The 13,842-nt window shown below is 39.4% G+C and overlaps 1 protein-coding gene across 5 annotated transcripts in view; it reads left to right on the top strand.

Annotated features, from left to right (window-relative positions):
• Positions 1-259: 259 nt before the first annotated feature.
• AFTPH (aftiphilin) overlaps positions 260-13,842 on the top strand; it is a 47,604-nt gene continuing 34,021 nt past the window's right edge. For all 5 annotated transcript variants that reach the window (XM_075706952.1, XM_075706950.1, XM_075706951.1 and 2 more), the window contains exons 1-2: positions 260-293; positions 12,030-13,833. In XM_075706952.1, coding sequence (XP_075563067.1) covers positions 12,061-13,833 — 1,773 coding nt within the window. In that variant the 5' untranslated portion in view covers positions 260-293; positions 12,030-12,060. The remainder of the gene's footprint in view (positions 294-12,029; positions 13,834-13,842) is intronic.

Below are 13,842 nucleotides of genomic sequence, written 5' to 3'. Positions count from 1 at the left end.
GTGCCCGCCCCGCCGGCCGCTGCCGCTGGAAGTGACGCGGCTCTGGGGGCGGCGGCGCGGTGCCTGCCGGGAGGCCGAGTGGGCGGTGGCGGGGCAGGAGGCGGTGGCCGCCGGGAGGGGGCCGGGCCGCAGCGACGCGGTTCCTGTTGCCGTGACATGGGTTCCCCCTCGATGGCGGTTGCCGCGGGAGGCCTCAGATAACCGGCCGCGTCCCCTCTCCCCTTACCCTTCCCCTCCCTCCCCGCCCGCCGCCATGCCCGCCCGGGCCCCGCCGCCCCCCGCGCAGCCCGCAGGTAAGAGACGCCGCCGCCGCTACCGCCGGCCAGGGGCGGCTCGTTTCCTCTGGGCCTGGCCGGAGAAGGGCACCCCCTGCCCCGCGGCGGCGGGCGGGGACCCCTCGGGGCTTCACCCGGGGGCCGGCAGCGGCCGGGGCCTGTCAGGGCATCGCGCTCTCCGTCCTTCCCCCTCCATCCTCGGGGGGGGGGCGGCGGGGCCGGGCCGCCCTGGCAGGCGGGAGGGCCGGGCAGGGGGTGAAGCCCCGCAGCGCTCCCCTTGCTGGGGCGCCTCTCCCTCGGCTCGTCCCGCCGCGGCGGGGCCGGCCTGGGAGCCGGGCGGCTTTGTCCTTCGGCGGCGGGCCCCGGGCGGGGGTCGAGCGGTGTTGTGCCGCTGCTCGCAGCGGGCGGGCTCCCGTCGCGGCTCCGGGGCCGGCCCGGGGCGAGTGCCCTGCGTTTTTGTGGGGTTCAGCGGGGCCGCAGCTGGAGGAGAGGGCTCGGTCGCTTGTGGTGTGGTGCAAGAAGTTAAACTGTCCTGTTTTTTCCTGATAAGCTTTCTTTTTTTAAGGGGCGTAAAGTGTGTCAGTTGCTGAACACATCTGAAGACGATGCAGTGAAGCAGAGTTACGATTTTCTCTCTTTTTCAGAAGTAACGCCGTTCTAAAGTGGGACAAAATTGCTGAAATGTTTATTAGGACCTGACACTTCAGTTTGCTATTATAAGTGGCTACCTGATGAACCAAATTATACTTTCTCCTTAGAGAAGACATTTCCTTAAACCAAGGGTTAAACCTTGGGATTCCTTCAAAGTGACAGTAAGTTGGCTTCTTGACGGTGACAGCCCCTTCCTTCCAGCTTTAGCACTGAAATTGAAACCTTCAGAAGTTTGACGCTCCTTTTAAAGCCACCCTCTGTTCATAAATGAAGGGAGCACGTAGAAGAAGCATCGTTGGCAAGAGCTATGCTGTGTTGGTTGTACAAGTTTTGTTTTCATGCATGGTTTACAGTGCGATGTGCTTTGTTAGAACTGATTTTTTCAGCTGTCGAGTTCATGGTAAAGCGAGTTTGCTGGATGCTGGTTTTTAACTGGGCTGGTCCTTGGAGGTTGAACAAAATTAAAAGTATTTCCTCCTTGTTTTATTCTCTGGACATATGAACTAGACTTGGAAAACCAATTAGCCTACTTTAAGCATAAAAATGTTAGGTTGTATTGTCGGTGCACACAGAAGTTTGTATGCATGCTCATACAGCTAATGTGTAGGTAGTGGTTCCTCTTCCTGAAGTTGGAGCTGTACCTAGAGGAATATAACATTAACTGGGAGACGCAGGGGAAGAGGTGAAGTACCTGTGGCTACTGAGGGGTTGTTTGTTTGGTTTGGGTTTTTTTGAAACATTCTTTTCATATCCGTGAAAATAAATAGCATAAACTTGAGGATATAAGAATTTAAACTTAAAAATATGAATTAACTGTATAGTAAAGGGACTTCAGAAAAGCTAATGTAGCTATGGTGTTTCCATTTCACATGTTTGCATAAAGTACACGTTGTATGACCTTCTAGGGTCATGTGAAAGTATGACCTCTTCTTTTTACTTCCTTAATTTGTTTATAAGTAAGCAGTTGAAGGATCTCGGCCTCAATAGATCAGTTCATGCTGTCTGATTTTTTTATATTATTATTATTTATTTTATTTTTATTTTATTTTTGCTCAGGTCATGGTTTTGTTTAGCAAAGGATTTAATAGTCTATAAAATTCAGTTATACACAATGAATCATGTTTATATTTCTGTTGATGAAGGCAGCGTGTGATCTTACATTCATACTTAAAAATTTCTTTAGTAACTTACTAAGTTAATGCAAGCATTTTAACACCCTAATTACATGAAATAGTGTTCTGAAACTTTCAGTACTTTGAAAAGACTTGTCTTTCACAGTGGAAATAATAGAGCAGCTTAGGTGGACTTCTGTCAACTCTTTGCACTTTCCTCTTGAAATATTCATAGAGCTCTCCTTGCAGATACATAGTGGTATCAGTTGGAAACCCAGCAGTAAAGAAATTTATGCTGGATCTGTTTGTTTTCACTATACCCAGTGGCATAATCTTAAGACACTCATTATGTTTTTTGACAAAATGTTCCTTCCTTTCTGTGCTATTGTACTGTTTGACAACTTAAACTATGTCTTTGTGAACGTTTCAGTGCAATGACATGCTAACACTTTCCTGGGGATTCAAAATACTTGTAACTTTTCTGGATAGTCCTCTTAAGAGAAGTGTCTTAGATCCTACTCATTGCTAGGTTTCAGAAATTTTGTCTGTTAATTTTATTTTTCCTTTGTGCAGAAAACACACTGTGTAAGCTGCTTCTATGCACACAAAAAAAGGCCTTGAAATGTGACTTGTTTGAGAACTGACAGTCTCATTTCCAATACACTTTCTTCCATGCTAATGTCTTTAGCAATTAAAGTTGTGGATTTATACTGCAAGGACTGTTTCTGTATTGGTACCAGTTGCAAGGTGATGTAATGAGTCTGCTTCTGTAAGGCAGGTAATTTGGATTTTTCAAATCCAAGAGTCCTGTTTTGGAAGAAGCACAAGGAAGGGCAAATCTTGTATTTGCTTTAGTATGTTTGAAAGTAGACACCGGGGGAAGGCAATGTGAAGCTTCAGGTTCATATGTCTATTGGAAAATGAAGGAAAATAGACTTCATTCTTCGGAGTATTAGGTGTGCCTCCTGTATTGTGTTTTTAATATGAGATGATGTCAGTAGGTGGGATAAATGATGAATAACGTAAGCCTGGTTTTGCTACGTGTGTTTGACTTGCTTAAGTCAGGTTTTTTTTCTTTTTTTCTTCTCACCTACTTGTTCTCTGCATGTTGAAGAAAATATTTTTTCACTTAAAAACAAGCAAAAGTTTGCAGTAATGGAAGGAAGACCTATGGTTGTTCTCCCTATGCAACTGTATTTCCTCTGCCAAGCTGTGGGAGAACCTTTCATATAAGAGTGCACCTCTGGGCAGTTGTAATCTACTCTGTACTGTCTGTGAAGTTTGAAGGGTTTATATGTGGTGGAGAACACACTGCTCTGTAAATAAATCTCTGAGAACAGTTGACCTTAGGTAATCTAGTTCTAATACTTTCTAATCCAGCATCTTTTCATCTTAATTTAGAACAGGTTCCCAGCTAACATATTTGAGGGTAACATCCAGAGGTAGATTTTCTCACTGAGTTGAACACTGTTTTAAAAGGAATTTAAGAAATGGTAAGAATGAAAACATCCCAGTTATGTGTTACTTACGACATCTGTCTTTACACATTGTATGAATGTGTGCTGTACATTGGACACAAATATTGTGTTCCCACAGAGCCAGTTTTTAAACCTGATTGACTTTCCCAGCCAGTTGTGTTTGCCTATATGAGTTAAAAACATGCTTGTTCTTACAACATTTCCCCCACAGTCTGTTTACAGATTTAGGTACAGTGTCTTTATCTGCAGCTGTTAAAGCGAGTCAGTAGATTTGAGTTGAAACATTAAATTTTTTTGCTTATAATAGCTTTATAAAAACAACCTGGTCTTTTGGTTTTGGGGAAGTGATGCTGCTGTTGGTTAAAAAAGTTTCATAAACATAACATTTAGATTCATATTTTTCAAATGTTCCTCTGATTCCACAGCTAAGCCAAAATGAAATAGTAAGTGAAACAGCACAACTACTCAGTATGTGTTTGCTTTTTTATATAATCTAACAAGTAAGATTTAAAGGAAGATATCTATATCCCAGGTCTGTTTAAATTTCACATTGGTACCACCTAACTTAGTCTTCCTGTATTGTCAGTGATGAGGGGAAGAGCAGTGCTGTCAGAGAGGTTTGAATCTTGGATAGGCTGAATTGTCTGAGGATGCCTGGTGTTTACTGCTGGCCTGGGGAGGGCAGGAGGACAGGAAGAAGGAGCTGCCTGAGAAAAGTGCCTGAATCCTGATGGCAGTCTCCTGAGTTTTGTTACTTTAATGTTCATTTTACATACAACACTTCCTACTAGAAGGTGTCTAGCATATTTGGTGTTTATTGAAACCGCAGTAATGTACAGTGGTATTGATGAATTCCAAATGCCGAGTAATGAGGAATAAGGCTTAGATGCATTTGCCTTATTGGAACGGCAGAACATTGTTTTCCTCAACTCATATATGTCCAAGCAAAAAAAAAAGTGCTTTGAAACTCCTGCTTTGGGTAATGGACCTTCTGTCTGTAACAGCATTAGATTCAAAATCGAAAACATTGATTTCTTGGAGGCTTTATGAAGTAAACATTTTCTTGCTGTATTCTGTTTGCTGGTAACTTATTCCAAAAATAAAGGTAAGCTTATTAAACCAATTTAAGAACATATTGACTTCAGTCTGGACAGTGACTCTCTCTCTAGAGTGGATGTGGGTTGTAGAAATGCTATTTTAACAGACAGGCTCTCCTTATTTCTAGAAGGGCTGTTGTAAACAAGTTCTCAGATGCAGAAAGACTGTAAATCTATTTTCCATTGTTCATAAGCCAATGAAAAGGCAAAGTTATAATAGAAGAGACAGCTTTTCCTACTGGAAGCCAACATTTTGCTGTAATGAGAAGTCTAAATCTAGTCCTTACTGCGGTATTTTTGGTATCTGCTTGAGGAATTCCCTTGCAGTAGAAGAGTTAAATGTTCTTGGAAAGATCAGATGCTAGCAGCTAATGACTTGAATCCATCTCTTTGCCACTGCAAGGCTTTTACTGTAGGGCATTTCAGTAACACTGCCATTTCTGTCATGGAGATCTTGATTGTGCCATTTCTGATTTTGTTTTCTTTATGCTTTAAGTGATAGGTTTAGCTTTGCTTTCAGAATAATGCACAGCTGAGAGGTTATCCATTGCTTTGCTAACATTCGTCTTATGTTAAACAGAACATTCTGCTCTACAAGTTGTTTCTTCTTTTGAATGTACGTGCCTCAAGTATTTCTTTAGTGATACTCTTTGTGGCTTCACAGTTTTTTAGGTCTTATGTAAGAGCCAAACACGCTATTTCAAGTTTCTCCTTAGAAGATACGTAGAGAGGGAACTATTTATACCTGCTTTTGTGTATTGTAATTACATTGTTCTCTTTGCTGCCATGTCTTTGTTAGACTGTTACTATTATTCTACAAAAAGGTAATGAACAAGGATGTGATCCATGTATGAGGAAAGCAGATATTGTTCCCTATTTACTGCAAGCAAATAAGATATTCTAGTTTGATAGTAAATGTTTTTGAAACCTAGTTAGTGACTTCAGATAAAAGGAGGGTATGCATTTTGTCTTTCCGAATCCTTGCCCTATCAAAACTTAAGTTATCTACTACTCTCATCTTTTCCAGCATGACTGATTTCTGTTTTCTCTCTTGAGTGTTTTAAATTAACCTGAGTTACATTCTTAAATTCTTGCAACCTTAGAAAAAAGGTTTAAACCAAGAGTTGCAGTAACAGAAATGAATCTCACCAAATTAATGAGCAATTTTTTTTCTTTAAAGTAAAATGTCAATATGTACTTGTAAGTGTATTGGTGATTTACATTTATAGTATGACTTTAACAGTGGTCTCCTATTTATGATACTGAAATTTGTGAAATTCCTTCACAATGAATATCAAAGTATGACTATAAAGAAACACATGGAAGCAAGAAGTTAACTAGTGTTTTCAGTTGTGGTTTGTTTTTTTTTTTTTAAAAGCTAAAAGACTGCAGAAAATGGCATCTGAAGTGAACACAATTTTTTAATACTTTTTTTTCTGGAAAATGTTGGACAACTGCATGTCATGAGCAATTATGGAAATACATCATCAGTCTAATATTAAACTACTGTGATCTGAAAAATTTGCTGACGCTTGTCAACGTAAATTTGTGATTGTGGCTAAAATAATCCAGTCTAAACGTGAACACTTAAACTCTGTCAGATTCTTCACTTCAAGGTGTAAGGTCTGATGCCAGAAACCTGGGTTGTTGCATATTACAAATCACAGAAGTAGCTGCTCTGTTATGTGCAAGTAAAACCTGTTATAATTTCCTTCAAAGAAAAATCCTTGCTATATAGTGTGCTAAAAAGTTGGTGGTTTCCATTTGTTTAAAATTTGCATGTTTCAGGAATGTTTAAATGAACAGATAAGTGCAAAAGTGCATGTTAACTTTAGAGCTGACTTTTAAATTTGGGAGCCAATTCCCTCAAAAATATGGGGAAGATAAATAATCTGCGTATCAGTCATAGATTTTGTTCAAATTCTACTTTGAGTTAAATCATGTTTTGGGTTAATCACTTGAAATACCAGGTTTACAAAATTATATAGCCTAATGTCTTGACCAAGAATATGTCTGAGTTGGGTATAAAGTACTACAAAAGATGAAGCCACAGTTCCAGCTCTTAGCCCCTATTTGAGATGCCAGACAAAGCAGGGATTAACTGAAGGGATTAATGAACAAAGTAGTTGTTCTGTCAGACCTGTGGGTTTTCACCATGTTAATATTCCAGTGGACGATAACGAATTTGGTTTAATAGTTTATGGTTGGCAGGTGGAACACTTTTGAAAGTTGAAAAAAGGGATCAGAATGAAATTCTTTCTGAAGAAAACTACATTAAGGGTAAAAATTCCCATGCTGTTTTTTAATATTTCAAGGAGAATTGGGATTATGCCCCATTTAAAAAAAAAAAAAAAAAACAAACAACAACAAAAAACCAAAACAAAACCAAATTACAACTAACTAGTCAGTCAAGGGGAGGGGGAATACTGGTATGACTTTTTTTCCTTCTGTTACACTTTGAGTATGATACTCTTTTGAGTTCTGTAAACAACAGTTAAATTGTGTTGACATAACAAACTTAACACTTGTATACAATACAGATTCATGTATTTTGGAGCTCTAACTTCAGCTTTTAAAATGCAGCTGAAACATCATCGCAAATAGCTGATATTTTTTTAAAAAAATGTACCCAAGTCCATACAATTGATTATGCAGTTGGTTCTTACGGGTTAAACTGATTAAACATGTAGTAGACTATCAAACCTATGATCAGATTTTTGAATGCGCAGTTAATGTTCCTTGCAGATCCTGTTTTGGCAACTGTTACTGAAACATATCTGGAGCAGAGTATTGTGCGACTGGACTGCTGCTGTGTAAATGATCCCTATGATGTTTTGAAAGTGCTTTGAAATGAAAAATTGAAGGAAGTTTCTTCTTCTCTATGGCAGAAATTGCAGCAGAGAAAATTTTTAGATGGTCAAAGATCTTCCTACATGTTTGATTGGGCTTTGGCAGTCTGCTTCACCCCCCGTGCAGCCTCTCCTCATTATCCTTGTCCTGTGCTTGTCCCTACTATTCTTCTTCCTTGCCTTCCTTTTTTTACGTTAACTGGAAAGGAGTCTTGTAGGTAAATTCTCTTTGACTGTGATGCTTGCTGCTCTCACGTTATTCAGTTTGTTTTCTGAATGCTGCATCTTGGGTTTTTTTTAGATCATTCTTGCCCCTAAGGATTTTCTCAACTCTATTATGATTTATTTTTAGCTGAGGTTAAGATAATCATACAGTAAATAGTCAACAAAAAATATGGGTAGAGTTGTTATGATGGATAATATATGGAAGTATGTCCAGCACAGGTTAAGAATTAATTTTTGTCGGCTTTTCTTGCATGAAATCATCTGATGTCAGGTGATGGAACAGTTACTAATACAGAGCTGAATGTGATATTTCATATAACTCAAGTGAAAGACAACTTATACAAGCCTATAAAACTGAGAAGATTTAAAAATAAAACAAAACATGCATGCTTTTGGTGAAACATAGACAAATTTTCCTTTTAGTGGGAAAGTTCAGAAGTTTTTTTCAAGGCCTCTGATTTGTAGTGTTAGGATATGTCTTTGAGATACAGTAAATAAAAGAAAAAAACACTTAGGCTTCGTTGTTTAGTCTGAGTTGTGATGACTGCAGTTTTGGTATTTAGTTTGTTTGAGTAATATTGTCCTGTATAATGCATAAATTAGGAGGCTCATCAGCATCCTCCTGCATCTAATTCCTATCCATAAAGCTATGATAATCTGGGTAGGCCACCGAGCTGGCAGTGCTTCTTAGCCAAGCAAAAGAGTTGCAGCTGTACTTTCCAAGGTTTCAGAAAACTTTAGGCTGTAGGAGTGCAATATGGATTTGTTTTATTACCGAACCAGCAAAACTATACTTTAATGTCATTCTTTATGTACAGCATTGAAAGTTTATGTATTTGTCAGTTGAAAACAAATTTGAGGTTGCTTCTGTCTTCAGCCTTTTCCTCCCCTTCTCATGACTTCTCATCAATAAAAATAAGCTTTCTGGGAGAGGGGAGGCTGGTCTACCTAGGTTTAATCTCCTTTTTACTTGAATATAATTGCTTGCATGACTTGATTATTCTAAAACCGTTTCAAAAGAAGACAAATCTGATCTGTATCCATTTGGAGTTATTTTATATGTAATATGATACTTTTGTGTTCAACTTGATCTTTATTACTCATACTGCATGGAAAGCTTCAAGACTGGGTCCTGTGGACTTCAGAAATCCTTGGTTTCAAAATCAAATGTGTTAACTTCTGAGCTTTAACTTGTGTCAGCACACAAGCATTTGACTTGCTTAAACGTGATGTTTTATAGACTACCTGTTTGAGAGTAATTGAAATATTTGGGGATTTTAGTTGGGTTTCTGCTTCAAATTTCTGTGAGTTAACTTATATGGCTTTTTCTTTCCAATGTAAATCAACATGCTGTATGTAGAACTGTCATTTTCTATTTAAAATCTTTTTCTAAATGGCTTTAGAGATGTGTTTTAGAGGGCTTGTACATCTCTGCCTAATAAAAAATAAAACATCTAATCATGTGATAAAATTACTGTTGAGGTTGCAATGGCTTCAATCGTTGTACTTGGTCTTGTTCAAGGAGCTGCTCATCCCACCGTCCAGTACTATTCCCCAAAAGCCAATCAGGGGTGTTTTTTTGTAGGACTCATGTTTTCACCTTCCTTCTTTCCAGCCATTTCATTGTTTCTGTTCAAGCTCCTTTTACTTCTGGGATGATGAAGATTTCTATCCAGTCAGTGCTGTCCTTGAAATAATGTTGAGGATTTTGTTTGTTTCAAGAACTAGTTTCTTGCCTTTACAGTCTCTTCAGCTTTTGCCACATGGGGTAGCGTAATAAATACTGTGTCAGCTGAATTTTCCAAATAAGTGTAACAATTCTTGTTAAATTTCAGGAGGTTTAATAATAAATTTATGCTGTTGTCTACTGAGATTCAACTGGAGACTCATGAACTCAAATTTAGTTACATGGGATGATTTGTTATAACCAAATAAACCCACTTTTTTTTTTTAAAAAAAAAAAAAAAAAGAAACCAAGAAATCTTTCCCTTTTCCATGAATTTTTTTTGGGGGGGCCAGTGAGTCCTATCCTGATTGATGCAGTTTTCTCTGTCCTTTCTCCTACATGTCAGTGTGTTCCTAAAGAGCTACTGATTCATGACCCTAGCAGTCATGAATTCCAGACACAATGCCATACACTGTTGAACCAGCTCCCCTCTAGCTTTAAATAGTGCTATCCCCAAGATAAGGTACCTTGAGAAGAGCACAGCTAATATATACCAATATGTACCTAACCAGTCTTTTTGTTGTTGTTGTTGGGTTTTTTTTTTCTACAAAAGAACAGCCAGCACTTCCACCTACCAGGGCATATCTTTGTGTATAGCATATGGATCTTCCTCTGCAGTAAAACATTCAGAAAGCAATTGTAGTCTGGATATGCTGGGTGTTTAATCTTAGTGTTGGTGGTTGACCTCAGTAGATTTGGAAATTTGGATATAAAGAAGGAATGGCTGTTCTGATAGTTACAAAGAAGAAATGCTAATACTGTATTTAGTGGATTGAAAACCCAGAAGCTTGGAAGGTGAACAGGTTGGGGTAATCTCAGTGGGAACTCGAAGTCACACTCTACAGACATCTTGGAAAGGATCTTTACATTCATGTATGGCATTAAACAGCAATTGCTAGACTTTGATATAAAAGGGAGAGTGTTCTCAAGAGATGAGGCCTCTGAGATAAGAGAGTGAAGCTCTTCTCTCAAATACCTTGTTAAGCAGCTGGTGCTGAGTATGTGGGAGCTTGTTGACAACTTAGTCTTTATTCTACACAAAATTCCTTTGCAGTCTTCTTCAGTTTGCATGTGATGTTACAGATTACTTCATGGTTTCATCTGATAAGCGTGATGTTCTTTTATAACTGCAAAATACCCTTTAAAAAAAATTGTAGGTATGTTAGTCACCTTAAAGATGCCAGACTTTCCTGGCAAATACAAAGAGTTGTTTGGCTCAAGTGCTGTGGTATGTAGTGCTTGAACTGCAGAGCTTCGTTTGTTGTTGTTATACCTTTTGTGTGCTGCTGTTCAGGTGCATGTACAAAGTTGTTTGCTAAAGATGTTGGAGTTACGGATTATGTTTTATCTGTGTTTCAGAGCTAGTATTGTAAAGTCTGCGCTTATTCTGGTGGTTAGAAATTCAAATATTTGCTAATATGTATAGGTTGTTTCCACTCTTTTTCTGTAGATAATGCTTAGTACAATTTATTAATGACAAGCATCATTTGAAATGGAAAGAGCTGGGTTGTAGCTCCCCCTTTAAGGGCCTTTAGGCATGAACCGGTTAAGTGATGTGTACAATTGTGAATCTATAAATTGTAGGAGTTATTGCTTCATTAATTGAAATATTGAAAAAAATCAAGATCACTCTTTAGGAAAGAAAATTTTCTATGCATGCCTCACAAGTTCTGTAATGGCTTGCAATGTTAAGATGGAGTCCTTAATCTGTTTCTATCTAGACCGTGGGAATACTTTCTTTTTTTTCCCTCTGATTTAGTGATTTGCATTTAAATATTTTATGGATAATCTTGCTCCATTCTGCTTTTGAGAATAAGCTTTGATGGAGAAGTTTGTTTTGCTCTAGGCTTTGCTGGTGCTCATAATGGCATTTCCCAACTGGCGGTTCGTAAAACAAAAGCAGGCTGGTGGCGGCAGCTGTGGAGACAGCGCACATTGGGTCACAGTTATGAAATCCAAATAACGGGGAGACCTAACAGAAACCCATGAATTGGTAGAAAGAAGTTTAAACTTAAGCAGTAGAGCGGCAGATCATAGCTAGTGATTGTAACAGCAGTTCCTTCCTCCATTTCTTCACTGTTTCAAAGCTTAAGGAAGCATCTTTCAGCGTCTTCGGAGCTACTGTCTGAAGGTGCCTTAAGTACATGACTGTTGAGGCATAGTCCATCAGGTGGCTTAATTCATGTTGCACAGTCAGCTGAGCACACTAATGAGCGTGGGAAAAGGTGGACCAGGGTCACTGGCTGTTTTATGAATTGCTGGTGATGGGAGGTAGAGAACTGATGGGTTAAAACTCAGATTAGTTGTGTTGGCATGTTGCACGACAGCTGCAGACAAACATGATTCCTGTTCTGATGTTTCAGCAGTGTCTGCTGAGAATATGATCATGTAGTAGTTTACAAGAGACTTGAACTGTCCTCAGTAGATTCTTTGTGACTTCTAAAACAAAATAATTGGTTAGAAAATGGGTTTGGGGAATGATCCTTTCTCATATCTGATGTGGACGTTGACCTATACGCACACTTTTAAAATAAAACGTGAAACAGTAAAAATAAAAAATACGAGATAACAAAAGCTAACCAAATTCTAATATACTTCTTTTTTTCCGTATTACAGAAATACATTAACTTTGAAGTGGAACTAAACAATGGAACCAGATATTATTCGAATGTATTCCTCATCCCCTCCACCACTAGACAATGGAGCCGATGATGATGATGAAGATGAATTTGGGGAATTTGGAGGATTTTCTGGTGTAAGCACTGCTGGTGTAGCTTTTGCTGATTTTGATACACCAGACTACAGTCATCCAAAGGAGGAGTTTATACCCACAAATCATTTCATTCCACTTCATGATTATTCTGATAATGTATCTAGCATTGCAACTTTCACATCTGTTAAAAATGTTAAAGATAAAGACTGCATTGCAGAGCTTCCTACTCTTACTAAGGAACTTTCTGATATGTCAGCTACTAGTACCAGCAAAGAAAAATCTAAGTTTAGAACTTCAGGTACTGCTTTAGAAGATGCAAACAAAAGAGGGGAACAAAGAGACAACACTGGGAAATCGGAGGGTTTTTCTTCTCATGTCGTTAGAACTGGTATAGCTGTTGAGAGCCAGGATGAGGAAATAGATGCTTGTAATGGTGAGAAACTTCCATGTCTAGAGATTCTAACAAACGGATTTGCAGCATCAGACCCTGTAAATCCTCAGGGAACAGAAGATCTAGACGGTATCGGTGACTCAAAGGGACTGAAAACTGTTAGCGCCCATAGTACTGAGAAAAATTTGAACTCAATGCCTAGCTCAGGTGAAGACTTCGCAGATTTTGCGACGTTCTCAAACAAAAAAACAATCCATTTAGAGGGAACAGGACCTACGATACGCAGTGTTCTTAATGAAAGAGACTCTCTGAGCATTCAGGAGAACAACAGAATAAACAGAGTAACTTGTATTGAAGAAGAGGTTTGCATTTCAGAAATTAGTTGTGAACAGGGTCCCTCAGCACTGGAAGATAATGAATTTGCAATTTCTCATATGTCTCGAACAACTGGAAGTTCAATATGCACTACTGAAAATGGAGAACGCAGCGGGAGGAGAAGACAACGTGGCACGGAAAATGGCAAAGATTTTACGAGGCCTGATGACTCTTTGGGAACAGAGGACATCAAGGTTGATAAGATCCAAAGCCTAAGCAGTGATCGTGCAGGAGAAAAATTGGGTGATTCTGAAGATCTTAAGAATGGTGGAAGTAGTACTGAAGCTGTAGCTTGCAGTGACACGCATGATGATGATTTTGGGGATTTTGGTTCGGTCAGCAGTGCATCTCCCACCTTCATTAATGCTCAAGAATCGATAAATGCTCTAGATTTAGAAGGAACTTCCAAACAGCCCGCACATATTAGTGAACCTAATGATGAATTTGGTGAATTCAGGGACACAAGTACTGTTTCTCAGCAGCCAGCAAGGTTGGATCAAGCTGAACTAAATCAGACTGCTGACACTTTAGAATGTGATTCTACTAGTAAAACTTCTGACTTAGACTTCCAGCATACTACTGAGGTAGAAAATGGTGATGATAGTGAATTTGGAGACTTTGATTCAGTGCCAAAACCTCAAGATGAGAGTGTTGCTTTTCAGGACTCTGACGATTTTGCGGACTTCAGTTCAGCAGGTTGTAACCAGACTACGGACTGGAATGCTTTTGAAGATGAACAAAAAGACAGCTGTTCTTGGGCTGCCTTTGGAGATGAGCAAGCTGGTGAATCTCATCACAGAAAAGAGACGTGGCAGTCACATAGGACAGATACATCTGCCAGGATTGATGGTCCAGTATTACACAAGACTGACAGTTTTGCTTTAGCATCTTTCCAAGGAACTACTAGTAAGCAATCTCAAGAGCCAGCACCTTCAGTTCAGGTAAGGGTG

The sequence above is a fragment of the Pelecanus crispus genome, chromosome 3 (assembly GCF_030463565.1).
Source record: "Pelecanus crispus isolate bPelCri1 chromosome 3, bPelCri1.pri, whole genome shotgun sequence".
NCBI classification, from domain to species: Eukaryota; Metazoa; Chordata; class Aves; order Pelecaniformes; family Pelecanidae; genus Pelecanus; species Pelecanus crispus.
The sequence above is the reverse complement of the archived record's forward strand: the minus strand, read 5'-3'. Positions and strand labels throughout refer to the sequence as shown.